The 17,677-nt window shown below is 42.2% G+C and overlaps 1 protein-coding gene across 1 annotated transcript in view; it reads left to right on the forward strand.

Moving 5' to 3' along the window:
- The first annotated feature begins 343 nt into the window (after positions 1–343).
- Positions 344–17,677, forward strand: part of LOC145408037 (uncharacterized) — a 226,514-nt gene continuing 209,180 nt past the window's right edge. Inside the window, exon 1 of the mRNA XM_080278836.1 lies at positions 344–434. Within this exon, the coding sequence (XP_080134962.1) occupies positions 344–434 (91 nt within the window). The remainder of the gene's footprint in view (positions 435–17,677) is intronic.

The following is a 17,677-nucleotide window of genomic DNA, read 5'->3' on the forward strand; positions in this document are numbered from 1 at the left end:
AAGCGTGAGTGCATCGTAAGGGAGTGAAGAACGTGGGAAAACAATGTATGAACAGAGTGAATAAGGCCTATGTGCACCAGAAAGAGATAGTGAAGCTAATATAGGTGCAGCATAAGAACAAGGAAGAGAAAAAGGTAAAACAATACTGTATACGGGAAGTGTGAAGAAAAGCGTAAAGACAGCATAAAGACAACGTGAAGAAAAGTGTAAAGACAGTATAAAAAAAAAAAAGCGTGAAGTAAGCGTGAGTCCACCATAAGAACAAAGAAGTGTTAGTGCACCAGAAGAACAGCGTGCAGACAGCGTGAAGGGAGGCTGAAGTGAGGCTGAGTGTATGGTGATGATGTTTGGTGCGGCGGGGGGCCCCAACCTGCTGCCCCGCCTCCTGTGGCTCCTGGGGCTGCTGGCGTGCTCAGCGTCGGACCAGAAGGGAGGTGAGTTGAGGTACCCTATGTCTGCTTAATGGTCGTAGGTGCAAGGCAGGTAGGTAGGATGGGGAATGTTGGAAGCCAGGTAGGAAGGCAATAAGGCAGTCAGACACTTGCGAGTAAGGGCGGGAGGGCAGGATGTAAGATAATTATGAGAGTTAGTTATGGAGAATAGGAGGGAGGTGAGAAGGGAAGGGCTGACGCTTGATTAGGAAGGCAAGGTGAGACGCACGGAAGGGAAGCTGAACACACAAACAAGTAGGACGAAATCGTTTGTGTATGGTAAACATCCACAAAAAGTATGAAGGGGAACGAGGACACAGAAATAACCCAAGAAATGGTTTAGGGAAAACATGTTCGCAAAGATTGTCAAGCGTAAGGACGCAATGAGAAGTAACGCATGAAATGGTTCCGTGTGTAACCAAAACATGTTCACAAATAAAATGAACTGAAATGATGACATGTGAGGCGGCCGAACACAAATACATACAAAGCCGGCCAGAACGTAAGGCACAATGGGATCACAAGCACCAGACTCATCACTGTTAAGATGCAGCAACTTACCCACACAAAAAATTCCCTAAACACTGCCTACTGCTCAAGATTACCACACTGGCCTGAAGCTGCACATCTAATCAACCGCATACAAACCAACTCTATATATTACAGTATCTTGAAGGGGCATCTCGACAAATAACTGTAAACTATGCAGAAAGGAGGATAATTAAAGCATGCCAGACTCAAGACTTATTACATTACTAAAAAAAAAACTACAACCCAAGCGTAACACCCTGTCCATTACAGCAAGGTACACAGAGCCAAAATACTGTACAAGGTGGCTTGTAAACAGCGCTGTACTACAGACTCACGCGGCAGTATCTTCTGCGTTGAGGGGACGGCTCAGTCGGCTTGTATGGGCATGGCTGTAGCAGTGGAAGTAAGAAATTAATGAATGATGTAGGGTAGATACTGATAACACTAACTGAGGCCTCCCCACAAAACACGAAATATAGCCCGGTTCAGTGAAAAGGCAGCGTTATAAAATGGATCACTCTGTATTATCCACACGGAAGGTCAGAATCTAAGCTCAACCCTGGAAAAACAAAAATGACTGAATTTTCGATTAAACCTGGAAACACAAAACACAGAGTAAACGAATTTTGGCTCAAACTTCTGCCTATGACCTCCATTTTTTTCTTTTTTTATGCAACTGGTCAGGGCATCTCAAAATGAACGGATCTCTCTTTTTTTTTTTTTTTTTTTAAACAATCTTACAGGTTTCTAGCTTTGGGTTTCTTCTCTGCATAACAAAAAACTGCTGGCTCAGTCCTGGATCATAAAACGAAAAACAAACTCAGCTCAAACCTGGTAACACAAAAACCGAACTGAAGAGAGAGAGAGAGAGAGAGAGAGAGAGAGAGAGAGAGAGAGAGAGAGAGAGAGAGGAAAACGGTCTCCTAGCTCTCATATCCGGAAATTCGGAGACACTTCTGCTGTGAAAGTACTCGCGTTTAATAAAGAATCAACATTAATTAGCTCGAGTGTCATTTCGCAATATGAGTCAGGCAGGTAAATTTTGCGGCCATCACGTGCAGCGCTTGATGACACTCATATTCAATTGCGTTACTTCTCACGATAAATTGGTTACACTTCACGATAAATTAGTTACTTTTCACGATGAATTAGATGAGTGAATTTATCGCCACTGTGGAACACGTTAATTTATTCAGTGTTATCTTGTGTTGTAACGTCTGGGCACTGACTCAACGATAATCAACTTCGTACCATGAGCCATTTTGATGTAATTTTTCACGTTCTATTCCACTCATTGGGTTGTGATGTGGTTGGTAGTTATGTGAGTGGAAATAAGCATACTGACATATGATCTTAGGCATAAATTCTATCTACCTGCCATTCATTTCTTTACTGCATCATACGGAGAGCAGATGCCAGAAGCTACTTACATTTATGGCGTGAGTGACCGGTCGTCCGTCCGTAAGTGGCTTTACATGAGCATTAAATTCTATCAGCTCCCCGGGATGAAAACCTTTATGGGCCAAATCCAGTTACAGCGCCTTAACCTACTAAAACAACAGGTAGGCTGCCTATCTCTGTGGTTACCATCGAATGTAATAAATGATTTTCGCGATTACCAAAAAAAAAAAAAAAAAAAAAAAGTCAGCGTAAAGTCCTTTGAAGGCAGATCTACATCGTGTGAGTGGATGGTGGGCCCCTGCAACTATAACATAATACTATACATTACTAGAATTATAAATACAAACACAACTTAAGGTCGATACATTATAAATTGGTCCCCAGGTGTCCATAGTTCATTTACTTTAACTTGGCTGAGAAATTCGCCTTCTTGTAACTTATTTCCCGTAGCTCAATAGAAGAATAAGGCAGTACTAGGGCTCTACATCCTTCCCATGACGCTTCTTTGTAATTAACGCCGACAGAAATGGCACTCATGATGTACAGATGACAAAGTTACGCAATGTTAAAGTGAGAAGAGTTTAGTGGTAACAAAAGCCAATCGGAATACAGATGGCAGGAATAACACAAAATATGTACTCGGAGTGAAGGGGTGAGTAATGCTTGTTGCCAATACACACACACACACACACACACACAAAGACCATATCCACTCACATACGACAGAGACATCCTATTAATAATTATAAAAAAAATAATAATAATAATAATAATTGTGCCTCGGAGTCCTAAAATGCGAGATGAGTGAGAGTTAGTGTTATAATTCCGTGCGGTTACGCTTGTGTGCCGTGCGAAAAAATACTGCTGAAAATGTTGGTATGAATATATGCTGGAACGTGTATGGCTTGGTCGATGTGTGTGTGTGTGTGTGTGTGTGTGTGTGTGTGTGTGTGTGTGTGTGTGTGTGTGTGTGTGTGTGTGTGTGTGTGTGTGTGTGTGTGTGTGTGTGTGTGTGTGTGAGAGAGAGAGAGAGAGAGAGAGAGAGAGAGAGAGAGACCAAAGCAATTACCAGGGTTCTTACTGCAGTGGCACCGGGCAAATTGGTTCCCCTATTAATGACTCTGCCCCACATTACGGCCTCATTAATATACCTCGCCGCAAAGTTACACCCCCCCCAACACCCATCGGGGACCTTCACGCGGACGCACGGCAGGGGGATTTGCCTCTCTGATTGCAATTTTGTTACTCTGAAAAAGGGACATTGGTTTGAAAGCCTACATAATTCCCAGCAAAATATATAAAACAAAAATCCCTATCAACACATATTCATTCTCTCTCTCTCTCTCTCTCTCTCTCTCTCTCTCTCTCTCTCTCTCTCTCTCTCTCTCTCTCTCACACACACACACATATATATAACTGCCTACCTATCTACCTGTCTATCTACCTATCAGTATCTACTTACCAACTTCCTCTATATTTAACTTCAGTGGTCCCTTAACTCATTCGTGCAGGCAGAAACTGGCTTATTTTGCGAAACCCACAGGCCAGACTCCGCACAACAGCACTCACGAACATCACACTGCTACCCTGGACATTCCCATCGTGGACATTACCGCTCTGGACTTCGTGGACATTACCTCTTTGGACATCATTCTCGGACATCGCCCCAGTTGACAGTAACCCAGCCATTCAATACCGGCCAGTCATTACACCGCCGGACACTGTTCTTCCAACTCCACCCCAGGGAAGATTTTATGAACCACAGCCAATACGATGGCGATTTTACTTCACTCTCGCTAATACCAGGCGACTTTATTCCGTTTCTGAGACTTGTAGCGCAGGAGGCAAAAAACAGACCCTATTTATCTGTCACTACGAGGTCTTCCTTCAAGTACAGAAAATCGATTGACGGTTGCAATGATAAAATAAAGAGGCCATCAACATACCTAACCTGACCATCCTTCACAGAGCAGCGTGTCCGGAGTAGATATTTTGAACTCCTTCCCCACGAAAGCCTACTCCTAATATAAAATCGTCTGGAGATATGGTGCATTTACTCAGTCCCCATACAGATCCCAAAACACCTTCAGTTCAGTAGATGGACAAGTATAGTCATACTGGAGGGTTGATTTGACTAGTAACCAAGGAGACAATCTTCCCTTATAACTAAAGCTCACTGAATTCCATGCAAACAAGACTTATTAGGTAGCAGGAGTGGCCCAGTTCCCCCAGGTCAATAAAAAAAAAATACTATAAGGAGAACATAATGAAAAAGTCGTCACCGGAATGAAAGGGTTAAGGTATGCAGGCCGGGAAATAGCCCAGGAAATCTAATTAAAATAACTGGTTTCAAAAGCATACCATCATTTAGTCAGGAATAAAAGTTTGTCGTTTACATTCACAGGTATATGGGCGCTGAAAATAACACCGGTAGAGGGAGTTATTTGGGGAGTTATACGGAGTTACATACAGCCCCTATAGTTTTTTTTTTTTTTTGGGGGGGAGGGGGGAGTTGGTTCCATTTTTTGCACGTTCCATGATGAGTGAACAATATATATTTTTGAATCACCTGGGTCGTTTGGGTTTATTTTATTGTTTATTCGGCCCTTTTGCTACGGGACCCCCAACTACAACACTGGTTCCCGCCGAGGTCCATTTAGGTTCACGATAGAGGGTGAGTGAGTGCCATGGAGAGGGAGGAAGGGAGAGGAGGGGAGGGAGATGAAGAGTCAGATGGGATGAGAGAGAGAGAGAGGGGGAAAGAAGAGAAAGAGGGATATGGGGCAGACCAGGGAGGAAGGGGGAGGGAGAAGTAAGGGAAAGGATTAAGACGAGGGAAGGAAACGGATGTGAAGTGAGAGGGAGAGAGGAAAGGGTGAGAGAGAAGTGGCGGGAGAAGCAGAAACGAGGGATGGAAAAGGCGAGGGAAAGATGGGGAGGGCAAGTGAGAGGGAGGGGAAGAAAGGAAGGGGAATTGGTGGTGGGACGAAGAGAATGACAGGGAAAAAGGGAAAGAGAGGGGAGGGGGAGAGGGGGGGAGGAAGGGAGACATGCGAATATGGACAATGCATACGGGGAACAGGAATAAAAAATACTGCAAAATGGCTCATCGTGACAGTGACGGGAGAAACAGGGCAGCGGGAGGATTGCAGTGATTGTGTTAGGGTGTCCGGGAGGGGAGGCCGTCGCGCGTAGGGTTTATGAGGTGAGGAAAGAGAGGGGAGGAGAGAGGAGGGGAAGTTGAGGGGAGAAGCAAATGGCGGTAGGGGAGCTGAGGGGAGGAATGGAAGATTGAAAGAGGGGAGAAAGCGAAAAGAGGTGGCGCCGTGAATGGAAGCAAGCAATCAGAAATGAAAAAAACAAGTAGGGTGAGAAGGGAAGAAAAGACCAAAAAGAAAATAATAATTTAAAAAAAATAAATAAATACTGGTTAGGTTAAAGCATGTGAAGGGAGGTATGGTGAAGTTAGGTAAATATAAAAATAAAAGATGACAGTGAGGGAACGATGATGGAGTGAATGGAGGCAAGGAAAAAGAATACTTAAGGGCAGATATTATGCTGAAGTTTAGTTAGAGAATGTGGGGAGAGTTGGTGGTGTGCAAGGAGGAAGAAAAAGGGAAATGAAATATACACGATGAGAGAGGTCAATAAACAGTGAAGTCAAGTTAGAGATCAGGTGAAGCAGTGACGGTGTGGATTAAAGACAGGTCAGGTAAACTACATTAATCTGAGAAATGGAATGTGTTCAGCAAAACATATACAAACTACAAATACAAGTCATTAATTTCAGGCAGGTTCAATGTAATGGGATCCGGTAACAAAACAAATTGTACTTAAGAAAACAAATTACAGCATTATTACTGTAACACCAATGAGAATATTCCTACATCAACGTTACCACTGAAATAAATTTCTAAATTTTCAGGACACAGAAAATTAATCATTCAAGTGTCATGTAACAATTCTCAGCCTAAGACAAGTACCTTATACACAGCTTTACACATTTAGTACGATGATGTATGTGTATTTTACTCTGAGTAAGATGTATTTCCAGACTAATATGTCTAACTCAGCAGACCTCTTTGATGTGTGAGATTATTCGTCAGAAAATGTTGAGCACTTTTATACTACGTTTAGAAATTAATTACGGGAATACTCTACCTTCGCCTCTCCAGCTGCGAGGGGACGGGAGGGAAAAAGTGGCACAGAGGTGAGAAGGCAGATGAGGTGAGGTGAGGTGAGGGGATGTCAGGTGAGGTGAAGTAAGACGAGGAGAGGTGAGGTGAGATAGGATGAGGTAAGGTGAAGTGAGGTAAGGCGAGGTTGGGCGACGCGAGGGGAGGGGAGGGGATATGAAATACACTGAGGTCAGGTAAGGGGAGGGAAGGATAGATGGGGTTAGAAAAAATAACATGAGGTAAGATGAGACGAGGTGAGCTGAGGTAAGTAGGGCAGGGCAGAACGGTAGGTCCTTGAGATGAAGACAGAGGGCTGCATGTGAACCTGGGTGGAGTTATATCACTTGCCAGCCGCGCCATGACTCCCACCACTCCACAAACCAATTATTAGTCCCACCATATACCACACCTACCAGCACCCCTACACCCATACCATACACCTACACCTACACCACAAACTTACACCCAAACCACATACTTAAACCAAAACCACACTTACACCTACATCAGAGGCGTACATGCAAACCATAAACGTACATAAACATAACACCTTTTATGTATCACTCTCAGTAGTAGTAGTTGCAATCCCAAGCTCATTTCATCATCTCAAGATGAACCAGGTAGACTGCAGGCTGAAGTCGCCCTCCACCTGCAGTCCACCATCCTCCTTTGAGGGTGATGGGGAAAGGAGTTGACAGACGTATGAACAACCAGGCATAGGGGCCGACGGGGTATATCGCTTCCACCACGTGAAGGCGCCCCTCTCCAACCAAGCTATATATATTCACCTAAAGGGTGAACTCTCACAACGAGGGGTTGAAGGATACATCATACCAGTACATTTTGCCTTTCATAAATACATAAATACAAAAAAGCTTGGCCAAATACAAACTACATTTTTATAACGTAACGCTATAACAAACCAAGTACACAACAGCTGCACTAATAATTAACACTACGCAACCTGATATTAACCCATTTGCCGACGCTTCTTTCTCGCTGCTATAGGCTATTTCAGCAACGAGTGAAAATAATTAAAAAAAATATATATATATGCAAAATGCGGTGAAGTTTTTTGCTGAATTTACAGGAGGGCGAGCGAGAGAGCCGTGCCACTTTTTTTTTTTTTTTTTTTTTTTTTTTTGTAAATTATGAAACAACCCAAAAAACTCTACAGAGGGATGAACATATTTCCTCGTTATTTTTCAAGCGGTACTGGGAGTTCGTGGGCCGTTGTTTATGTGGATGTTAGCTGGAATATTAACTGTAAAGGACGTCAGCTTTAATGTGGAAGCTAAAATCAACTCAAGCTCTACACTGAGGTGCGTAGAACCATGAGCAAAGTTCGATGACGCTTGCCTGCCCGTTGTGGCGACGGAATGAGGTATATGGAATGTTTTTATATGACAGCAACATTGCATCACAAGTGTATGAGAAGGAAGGATGCTCTCTAACGTTCGGGGATGAATGAAAAATAAGGATTCACGACACAATGCCTGGACTAACTTTTACTTATGGCTATAGATTATATCATGGTTATTTTTCATGGACGAAAGGGAGTTCCTGGAAGGGTATTTCCGTGAATGTCAGCTTTAATATGGGTAGCAGCTTTACTGGCAATGCAAAAATGAGCCAATAACTCAAGAAAATATAGCAACTGTGGGATACATGGATATTTTTCCAAGCGCCATAGGGAGGTCATCGGCCGATATGCACGCAAATATTAGCAGTATTATTAGCTTTGCAATATATGTTAGCCTTATTGCAGATGTCAAGTTTGTTGTAGAGGCTAACATTTCCCCAAAATTTGCCTATGGATGGCTGCATACTATTTCCACGGTTATTTTTCCAAGCGCCATAACAGGAGTTCCTGGAATTGTATTTACGTGAATGTTAGATTTAGTATAGAGGGTTAATATTTGCAGTGTTGGCTTTCCTCTGTTTTATTTGTAAATGTGTGTTATCGTCCTGCGAATTCTTAAACATGGCAATCACACACACGGACAGTTTCTCTCTCTCTCTCTCTCTCTCTCAGGTGCCTGCAAAACTTGTCTCCTCAAAAGAAAGTTGAACAAAAGTAAGCAAAAATCAAGTTCAGTCCAATTCTGAGATGCCCTTACACAATCTGTAAAAAAAAAATAAATAAATAAATAAAAAAAGGCGGTCACCGACAGAGGGAAAGAAAGACTATGTGTGTGTGTGTGTGTGTGTGTGTGTGTGTGTGTGTGTGTGTGTGTGTGTGTGTGTGTGTGTGTGTGTGTGTGTGTGTGTGTGTGTGTGTGTGTGTGTGTGTGTGTGTGTGTGTGTGTGTGTGTGTGTGTGTGTGTGTGTGTGTGTGTGTGTGTGTGTGTGTGTGTGTGTGTGTGTGAATATATCCGTCCGTCCTTCAGTACATTCTTCCCTACGATTAGGTCACCAAGCCTGCAAACAACGCTTTAAATCATTGCCAAAACTCTCCCCCAACCTTCACCCGCCGCACTTCAGCCATGGCCGGATGAACACAAACCCCAATCAGTGCAAGAGCAGCAAGTGACGCGAGTACGGAGGACGATGAAAGCCAAACAAAATATCGCACAGCCAACAAAGAGGGCGCGAGCAAAAACAAAAATATCATACGAGCAGAGAGGAAAAAAAAAAAATAATAACAACAAACATTGGTCATCCAGCGTCAATTGTTGCTGTATTTTCTGACTACTGTGTGTGTGTGGGGGGGGGGGCAAAAAAAAAATGAAAAAAGGTGAATTTGGCCCATGGACGACTGGCTGTAAATTCGATCAAGCTTCCTCGTGCTACCGACAATTATACGATGGGTCAAAAGTGATTCCCGGGCTGCTGGTGCGGCTGAAAGGGTTCGGGTGGGGAGAGGAAGGGATGTGGGGAGATGGGGTGTGGGGAGAAGGGGTGCGGGCAGAAGCGGGGCATGGGGAGGAGGAGGGACGGTGATTGGGAGACAGCGTGGGGAGGGCAAGGATACTAGAAAGGGTAAGAGAAAGGGGAAAGGATGAGGTACGACGGGAAATGGGTCAAAGACGGAGAAGGGTATGGACAGAGGGTTTAAGCGCGTGGTGAGGGGGTGTGAAGGGGATGAAGAGGAGGGATGAGGGGAAGATGGGAACAGCGGAGGGGGGAAGAGAAGCAAAGGACAGGGAAGAGAAGCCTTGGGGAAGCTTATGGGGAGGCAGCGGGAGAAAACTTGAAAGGATTGCCTATGAGAGATAAGCTAAAGGGTGGTTGAGTGTGGGAGGGGGAGGGATGGGATGGGATGGGAGGCGGGGGCTTAGAACGAGAGGCAATGGGAGGAAACGAGATAGGAGAGGAGGAGAGATAAGGTAAGAGAAGGAGGAGGGGAGGAGGGAAAAAGGATGTGACGAAGGGCTGGGGGAAAGAGATGGGGAGGGAAGGAAAGCTCTAAGGAGTTACCGAGAAGCAGAGGGAGAAACCGTGAAAGGATAGGAGAGATACGATGAAGGAAGGAAGATGGTATTGGTCGGTGAGGCAAGGGAACGTGAGGCAAGAGGAAGGGCAGATGAGGAAAACAGAAAAGAGGGTGAGGAAGGAGAAACGAAAGGTGTGGTTAAAGACGGATGAGAGAGAGCGAGGACGGATGAGAGAGAGCGAGGAAGGAGGGAAGGAGGGAGGAAGAGAGCGAGGAAGGAGGGAAGAATATGAGGTTAAGGAAGGAAGAGAGAAGGAGAGAGACAAAATAAAACAGTCTTGTAGTAACACGACTGAAATGGCTGTATCTAACCCCTGAGGTAGGGAAGCCTATCCCAAACTGAATAATAATCATCTGGCAGTAGCAGGAGCAAATAATAATAATAATAATAATAATAATAAAAATTATAAAAATAATAATAATAATAATAATAATAATAATAATAATAATAATAATAATAATAATAATAATGACGTCCTTGGTATGAAGTGATGGAGTAAGCTTACTAAAAATAAATAATCATCTAGAGGACGACAAAAAAGAATAATAATAAACGAAAATAAAGCATTCGGGTGTCGAATGCGAATCGCCCGCCAGCATATGCTGTTAGCCAAGTCCAAGATTTTGGCCACATCTTGATACCTTGAAGGTTTCATGTTGACAGCTCAAGCTGTTCATGAGATATACTGGGAACACACACACACACACACACACACACACACACACACACACACACACACAGGAGGCAAAAACATTATCGCTCCGCCTTCTAAAAGGAGGGCGATAAAAACAAAAGGAACAGAAAATTGCTTGTACTGACGTGTCTAAACAAGTTATTCATTATTCATCATGGAAGTGGCTCAAATAATTGATGCTGGAAATAATTATGCAGGACTTCGATGCTCTTACAGCCTAAACCATTCACAACAAAAATGAATTCGTGAATAAATAAATGCTCCAAGTTTTTTTATTATTTTCTTTTTTTTTCGAAGCAAAGGGCGCGCTTATGACGTCACAACTATACGCCAGGCCGGAGTTGTCTTGCCGTACGATGATACGTTTATTTATTTATTTATTTATTACTCTTGCCTCTATTAACATTTTTTTTCTTTTTTCACAGGAGCCACTGACACCTCCAGTAACTTCCAATAACCTGTTTTCCTTCTTTCTCTCTCTCTTTCTTTATTCTTGATTCCACTGAGGGATTTTATGCATCTCAGAGGAGACATCTCATCCTGAAAGTGTTAGAATCCATTTCCTTTATAACACTTTAAAAACGAATATTAATTTTCTTTATTAATTTTTACTACCTATGGACGACTTTATTCGGATTTTATTTCGCGTCGTCTTATATAGCTTTCTATCTATTTATCTATCTATTTACCTATAAATCTATATATCTATCTATCTATATACATTTTTGCTATTACCAGAAGATTGGATTAAACTTAAAAATAACCTTCATTACTGAAGATAGAAAGAAGTTCATGAAAGCTCTGTCTAAGCTCTCTAATCCACATACTCTAATCTAAAACACAAACCTAAAAGTAGCAAAAATAAATTACTGATTAAGTCCTCAGGGTGAAGTAATTAATCTACACACACACACACACACACACACACACACACACACACACACACACACACACACACACACACACACACACACACACACACACACACACAAATACCACCACATAAAAATCATACGCCAAATGCGGAGGCTTCATGTTGGCTGCCTTTCCGTGTGTCAGGCTGGTTAATAATTTACCGTGACACCAATCACTGACAGATTTATTTATTAACACAGCCACGCCACTCAATGAATATGATTTATATGAGCAGGTGGCGAGAACACCGACCTTTTTTTCATTATTCATTTACCGTATTTATTTTTACAACTATTTATATTTTGTTTCCATTTATACGGCAATTTTCTTTTAAATTTACGTGTGTTTTTTTTACACGCCTTTTTATTTTTTATTTTTTCAATACGAGACTAATTACAGAACTGTTGGGCAAATATTATTCCGAATCACTACGTTCTCCTGTCTCTCCAGCGTCTTAACTCCTTCTCCAAGACTGACTTATCGAGGTGGTGGACCGAGTAGTTAGGGAAGGACTGACTTATGGAGGTGGTGGTGGCAGGGTAGTTAGAGAGGTTGTCTGCTGCCTGAAATGACGCGAGTTCCATCCCCCCCGCTGTTGCAGGGAACAGTGTAATGAATAGAATTTTCCTAAAACAGACTTTACTGGTTTTTCCACAAGACTCAAGACATGTCATTAAAATACCCCGGTTAATACCAACGAAATACCCCCGCTAATACCAGTGAGTTCAGAGTGAGTCAGCCCTAGCATGTATTCAATATGGGCGGCGGGTATTAGTGCTGAATGGTGACATGCGAAGGTGTGTGGCGTCTAGGAGCATACGGTACCTGGGCCCTAGGGAACGAGCTGAAGCATATACCCACAGTCGAACACATAAGAAAAGAAACAGTAGCCAAGTATCATCTGTATAAATCAAATCTCAAACTACTACCCACCCCTAACCACCATTCTCCACTAGCTTTACTCCGGTCTGACAACTTTGGGGTCACTGCACACACAACTACCTTTTCTTTTCTCTGTTTCACTTTTACTTTGACACTGAACCACTCACATAAACATCCAGCTAATCTTACACATGCTTCCCTGCCACTATAAAATTCTTTACATTCAACAATTTTACTTCCCTGCCATACACACCTAACACTATCCATCATGTTCCCCCTCCCCTCATCCACTCGTCCTTCACGTTTTCATATCTTTCCACTGAACAGATTTCTTTGCACACCATCACACGCAACACCTTTCAAATTCTCCCTCTGTCTTCTCGTCTTTCACATTTTCATATCTTTCCATTCAACAATTTTCTTTCCACACCATGCACACGTAACACCTTTCAAAATCTCTCTCCCACACTTCCATTCACTCGTCTTTCACGCTGTCAGATCCACGAGTAAAAAATGTCTTGTAAACCTTCTCACAATTTACTCCACTTCCTACACATCCTCTAGCATCCTGTCCATCACTTATCACCTGTATGACTTTATCGTTATTCTTCCATATACCTAATCCTTAACACTTAATACACTTATCTTACGACAAATTACTTGCCATACAAAAGCAGAAACACAACCTTCTTTTATTCCATTGGTTTCTCTCTCTCTCTCTCTCTCTCTCTCTCTCTCTCTCTCTCTCTCTCTCTCTCTCTCCACAACATCACTCTATACATACGGATCATCAGCATCAGGAGAAGTATTTATAAAGGATCCTAACCAGTTCATAGCATAAGCAAGTCTCAGTAAGTTAAATATTATCACCATTTTTTTCCTACTTTGTCGAATGTCCTTACTAACACTTCAATTTGGGTACTAAGAATCTGCTAACCCTACAAGTGAGGATAAATACTTTTTTTTTTTTTTTTTTTTTTTTGTGTCCGACTCTGGGCATAGGCTTCACAGCCTGCTATCAAGGCCCAGCAGTCCTCCTACATACCATACACCTCTACATGTCACCACTTCGGCGCTAACACCCATACACGATTAATCTTACTGACAACTGAGGCTTAGGATCCTTTATAAATATAACCACTGGTATACCCCCGAGTCAGCATTCTCGTCGCTAAAGGAAGCCCCCTAACACCTCTTCGAAAGCGATTTATTTATGAAGAGTACGACGATATTAGAAAGATTTAAATAACATATGTGGATGGCACGGTATAATACGCAAAGCTGCAAAAGGACGAAAATCTGGGCTAAGGTAAAAGAACTATAGCCTTAGGGAAGTACTGCAAAAGACAGAAAATCTGGGCCAAATTAAGGTAAAAGAACTGCAGTCTTAAGCCCGAGTCAACATTTAGCGAGCAGGAGTGACTGAGATAGAGTCAATAATGGTGAAAGCTTCTAGTGAATGATTAATCCTGTGCACTTAAAGGCTCGTCCGTACAGCAGCGTGCGTGCTAGTCCACAGGAAGTGCCATTATCCTCACGCGGAGGTTATTTACTAGCCTAAGAAGAATGGTGGTGTATTAGGAAGCCAAACACGCGACGGTATACTACATGTTAGAGAGCGTTTCGAAGTCATTTTAGTACTCTCTCTCTCTCTCTCTCTCTCTCTCTCTCTCTCTCTCTCTCTCTCTCTCACACATACACACACACACACACACACACACACACACACACTATGTAGTGAAACTAAATGAAAGGAAATCAGTCAACAACCTACGCTAATGGAAAATATCCATTTTAAATTAAAGGAATACGTCATCATAATAAAGGAAATACGTCATTATGCTAAATGAGAGGAAAATAAGTCATTCATTTTTCATTCATTCATTGCCAGACGCCATGTATCCCAAACGGGGTGGCCAAGGGCTTAGAGTTAATTGTTTTTACAGGGAGGACACTAATCCTCCACCAACCCCACTTGACACGTAGGGAGAACGTCACGGTAAATAAAAGGAAATAAGTCATCATAAAACGGGAAAAACGTCATCAAATAAAGGAAATACGTCATAAAAAAATTATAGGAAGTGTGTCACCATATTAAAACACAGGAAAAACGTCATCATACTGAATTAAAGGAAACAGTCACATGAAAATACAGGAAAAACGTCATCACATGAAAATACGTCATCATACTATATTACAGGGAACGTCATCATACGTCATACTAAAGGAAATACGTCATCACACTAACCCACGACGTCATCACACTAAAAGGAATAATAAGGACCAAAAAAATAATATTCATCTAAATTAAAACACATCCAGACACGCCAAAAGAAAGGGAGGGCAAGGACACGACTTCCTGGGAGTTAATTCAGCGAAATTTGATGGCAGGAGTTTAAATGGAGGTGGAGTGTAGGGCCGCCAGCTCCACCCCCACCCCCCCCACCTCCACCCCCACCTTCCCCCCCACCTCTACCACCATCTCCATCTCCACTGCTCCCTCCCCCCCTCTGCGCCTTCTGCATTAACTTTAAGGGCTCTATTACCCTGGGGTTTGGACAAATATTTTACCATTTTCCAAATAATGGGTGCATTTTTTATTAGATGTGAAAACTCTGAAAAGATATGAACAGTATACACGGCAATACGAGTGTGCAATATAAATGATGTAGAAAAGCACTAAACGGGTGTGGAAGCTTCAGGGCCCTAATACTGGGCTTTGCTGAAGTCGCTGAAGTCTAAGAGTGAGGGCATCTCGCTTTACAAAACCCTGAAGTAACTGAAAGACTGACTGGGCGGCTCCTACAGACGCTTCCGTATCTAAAATTATGTGGCAGGCTGACAAGGTGTTCTCGGGTCTGTCATATGTAAAGGATGACTATTCCACTTCTATCAGCGCGAATCCAATAAGGAAAACTAAAATCATGGATTTAGTAAGAACAGCTCGTTTAGTATACCGGCAAACTCAAGCCTAATCCAGTAAGTGGGACGAACATCTCACTTATACCACCGGCAAGCGAGCCTAATCCAGTAAAAAAAACGAATATCTTGGATTACGGACGAATATCCCATTTACTGTATACCACCCAAATCAAAGGTAATGCAATAAGGGCGAATACCTCACTTATCCCAATATCTCACATATACCAACGGGACCTCAAGGCAGCGAAGGCAATACCACTGGACCACACCGGTTCAAATAAGTCACAGGGCATTGCGACTGCTGGACCTCCTCTCCTGGTACACAGGTTATTGCCTCAAGATTCTACCAGCAACTGTTTGAAGGCTCCTGGAATATTATAAAGAAGTGTAGGTAATAGTACTAAGAAAACTATTTAACTCATCCGGTGATGCAATTTTAGTTATTCATGTTACTACCAGATAATTTCTGTTCAAGCTGTGAAGAATCTCTATCGGTAAAGGAGTTGATTAAGGCCCTATCCTCCAGTTTGAAAAGTCTCCCCAAAGCTGAAAGAAACTGCTTAAATGTAGCAAGAAAAAAAAATCGTCGGCAATAAGGTTTTTACATGAATAACTGACGACAATAATATTCTTCTCATCCGGCAGACTGTCTTGAAATTCATTCCCAGGGATTATAAATGAGATCCTCCATCACGGGGTTGTGTGGTACTTGGCCTGATGGGTGTATACGAAGTGGTGTGGTTGTGTGCTTAGTCGGGTCTTAGTGTGGTGTGTACTCTCGGAAAGGAAACAGCACTGAACAAGAGGATATCGAAACACACATTACTCATTCTCGGTTTTGACCTCAGAGACTGACATGTTTCCCACCATTTTCATTATCACTCCTTCGGTCCCTTCCAACATTCCCACTCTCGACGCAACTCTCTTATAGAACAATCTCTCATTTTCTCCGCGTTGAATCTGCGCCATGAAGACTAGACACATTTTCCGTGTTCTTCATTATCATCTTTGTTCCTGCCACCGTCATTACTCCCCAAACTATACTCCTGAAGTGAAAGAGAAACCAGCATCGTCCCGTTTCCTATTTCTCCCCCACCAGACTGGCTGACATAATCCTACCACCTTCATTTTCACCGCTTTTGTTCCTCCCACACAACTCACCTCGCAATACTATTTTCACACGGGAGAAACTCTTATCTTCTCGTCTCTCGTATTACGTCTCCACATCGCAGTATGAATATCTACTGTATTTTCTCTGTTTCTTCTTCCTCTTCTTTTTCTTTCTTTCGTCCAATCCCTCCTCTTCTCCTTCATCCTTTCTCCCATTCTATCTTCTTCCTTAATCTTTCTACCTCCTCCTCAATCTTTCTTCTTCTTCTTCTTCCTCTATCTTTCTTCCAATCTTTCTTCTCCTTCTTCATTCTGTCTTCCAGTTTTCTTTCGTTCTTTCTTCCAACATTTTTTCATCAAATTATTCTCCGTCTTTTTCATCCTTTCTACCAAACTTTCTTCTTTTTCCTCAGTCTTTCATCCAATCCTTCTTCTTCCTCTTTCTCTCTTCCAAATCTTTCTTCTTCCACCTTCTTTCTTCCAAATCTTTCTTCTTCCTCATTCTTTCTTCCAAATCTTTCTTCCTCCTCTTTCTTTCTTCCAAATCTTTCTTCTTGCTCTTTCTTTCTTCCAAATCTTTCTTCTTTTTCTTTCTTCCAAATCTTTCTTCTTCCTCTTTCTTTCTTCCAAATCTTTCTTCTTCCTCTTTCTTTCTTCCAAATCTTTCTTCTTCCTCTTTCTTTCTTCCAAATCTTTCTTCTTCCTCTTTCTTTCTTCCAAATCTTTCTTCTTCCTCATTCTTTCTTCCAAATCTTTCTTCTTTCTCTTTCTTTCTTCCAAATCTTTCTTCTTCTTCTTCCTCTTTCTATCTTTCAATCTTTCTTCTTTCTCTTTCTTTCTTCCAAATCTTTCTTCTTCCTCATTCTTTCTTCCAAATCTTTCTTCTTCCTCTTTCTTTCTTCCAAATCTTTCTTCTTCCTCTTCCTTTCTTCCAAATCTTTCTTCTTGCTCATTCTTTCTTCCAAATCTTTTTTTTTTCTTCCTCTTTCTTTCTTTCAATCTTTCTTCTTCCTCTTTCTTTCTTCCAAACACTCCCCAACTTGGACTCATTGAATTACTACTTCAACTGGCTTCAAACTAGGTACACTTCTTCGTTAAGAAAATAGCCCCAGACACTATGCATATTCTAACTCTCAACGCTAGTCTTAGAAGAGTAAAACACCCTCTTCTTTTCAT

Source organism: Coenobita brevimanus, chromosome 75 (genome assembly GCF_032717465.1).
Source record: "Coenobita brevimanus isolate Jiangsu-jjx chromosome 75, ASM3271746v2, whole genome shotgun sequence".
Taxonomy (NCBI): domain Eukaryota; kingdom Metazoa; phylum Arthropoda; class Malacostraca; order Decapoda; family Coenobitidae; genus Coenobita; species Coenobita brevimanus.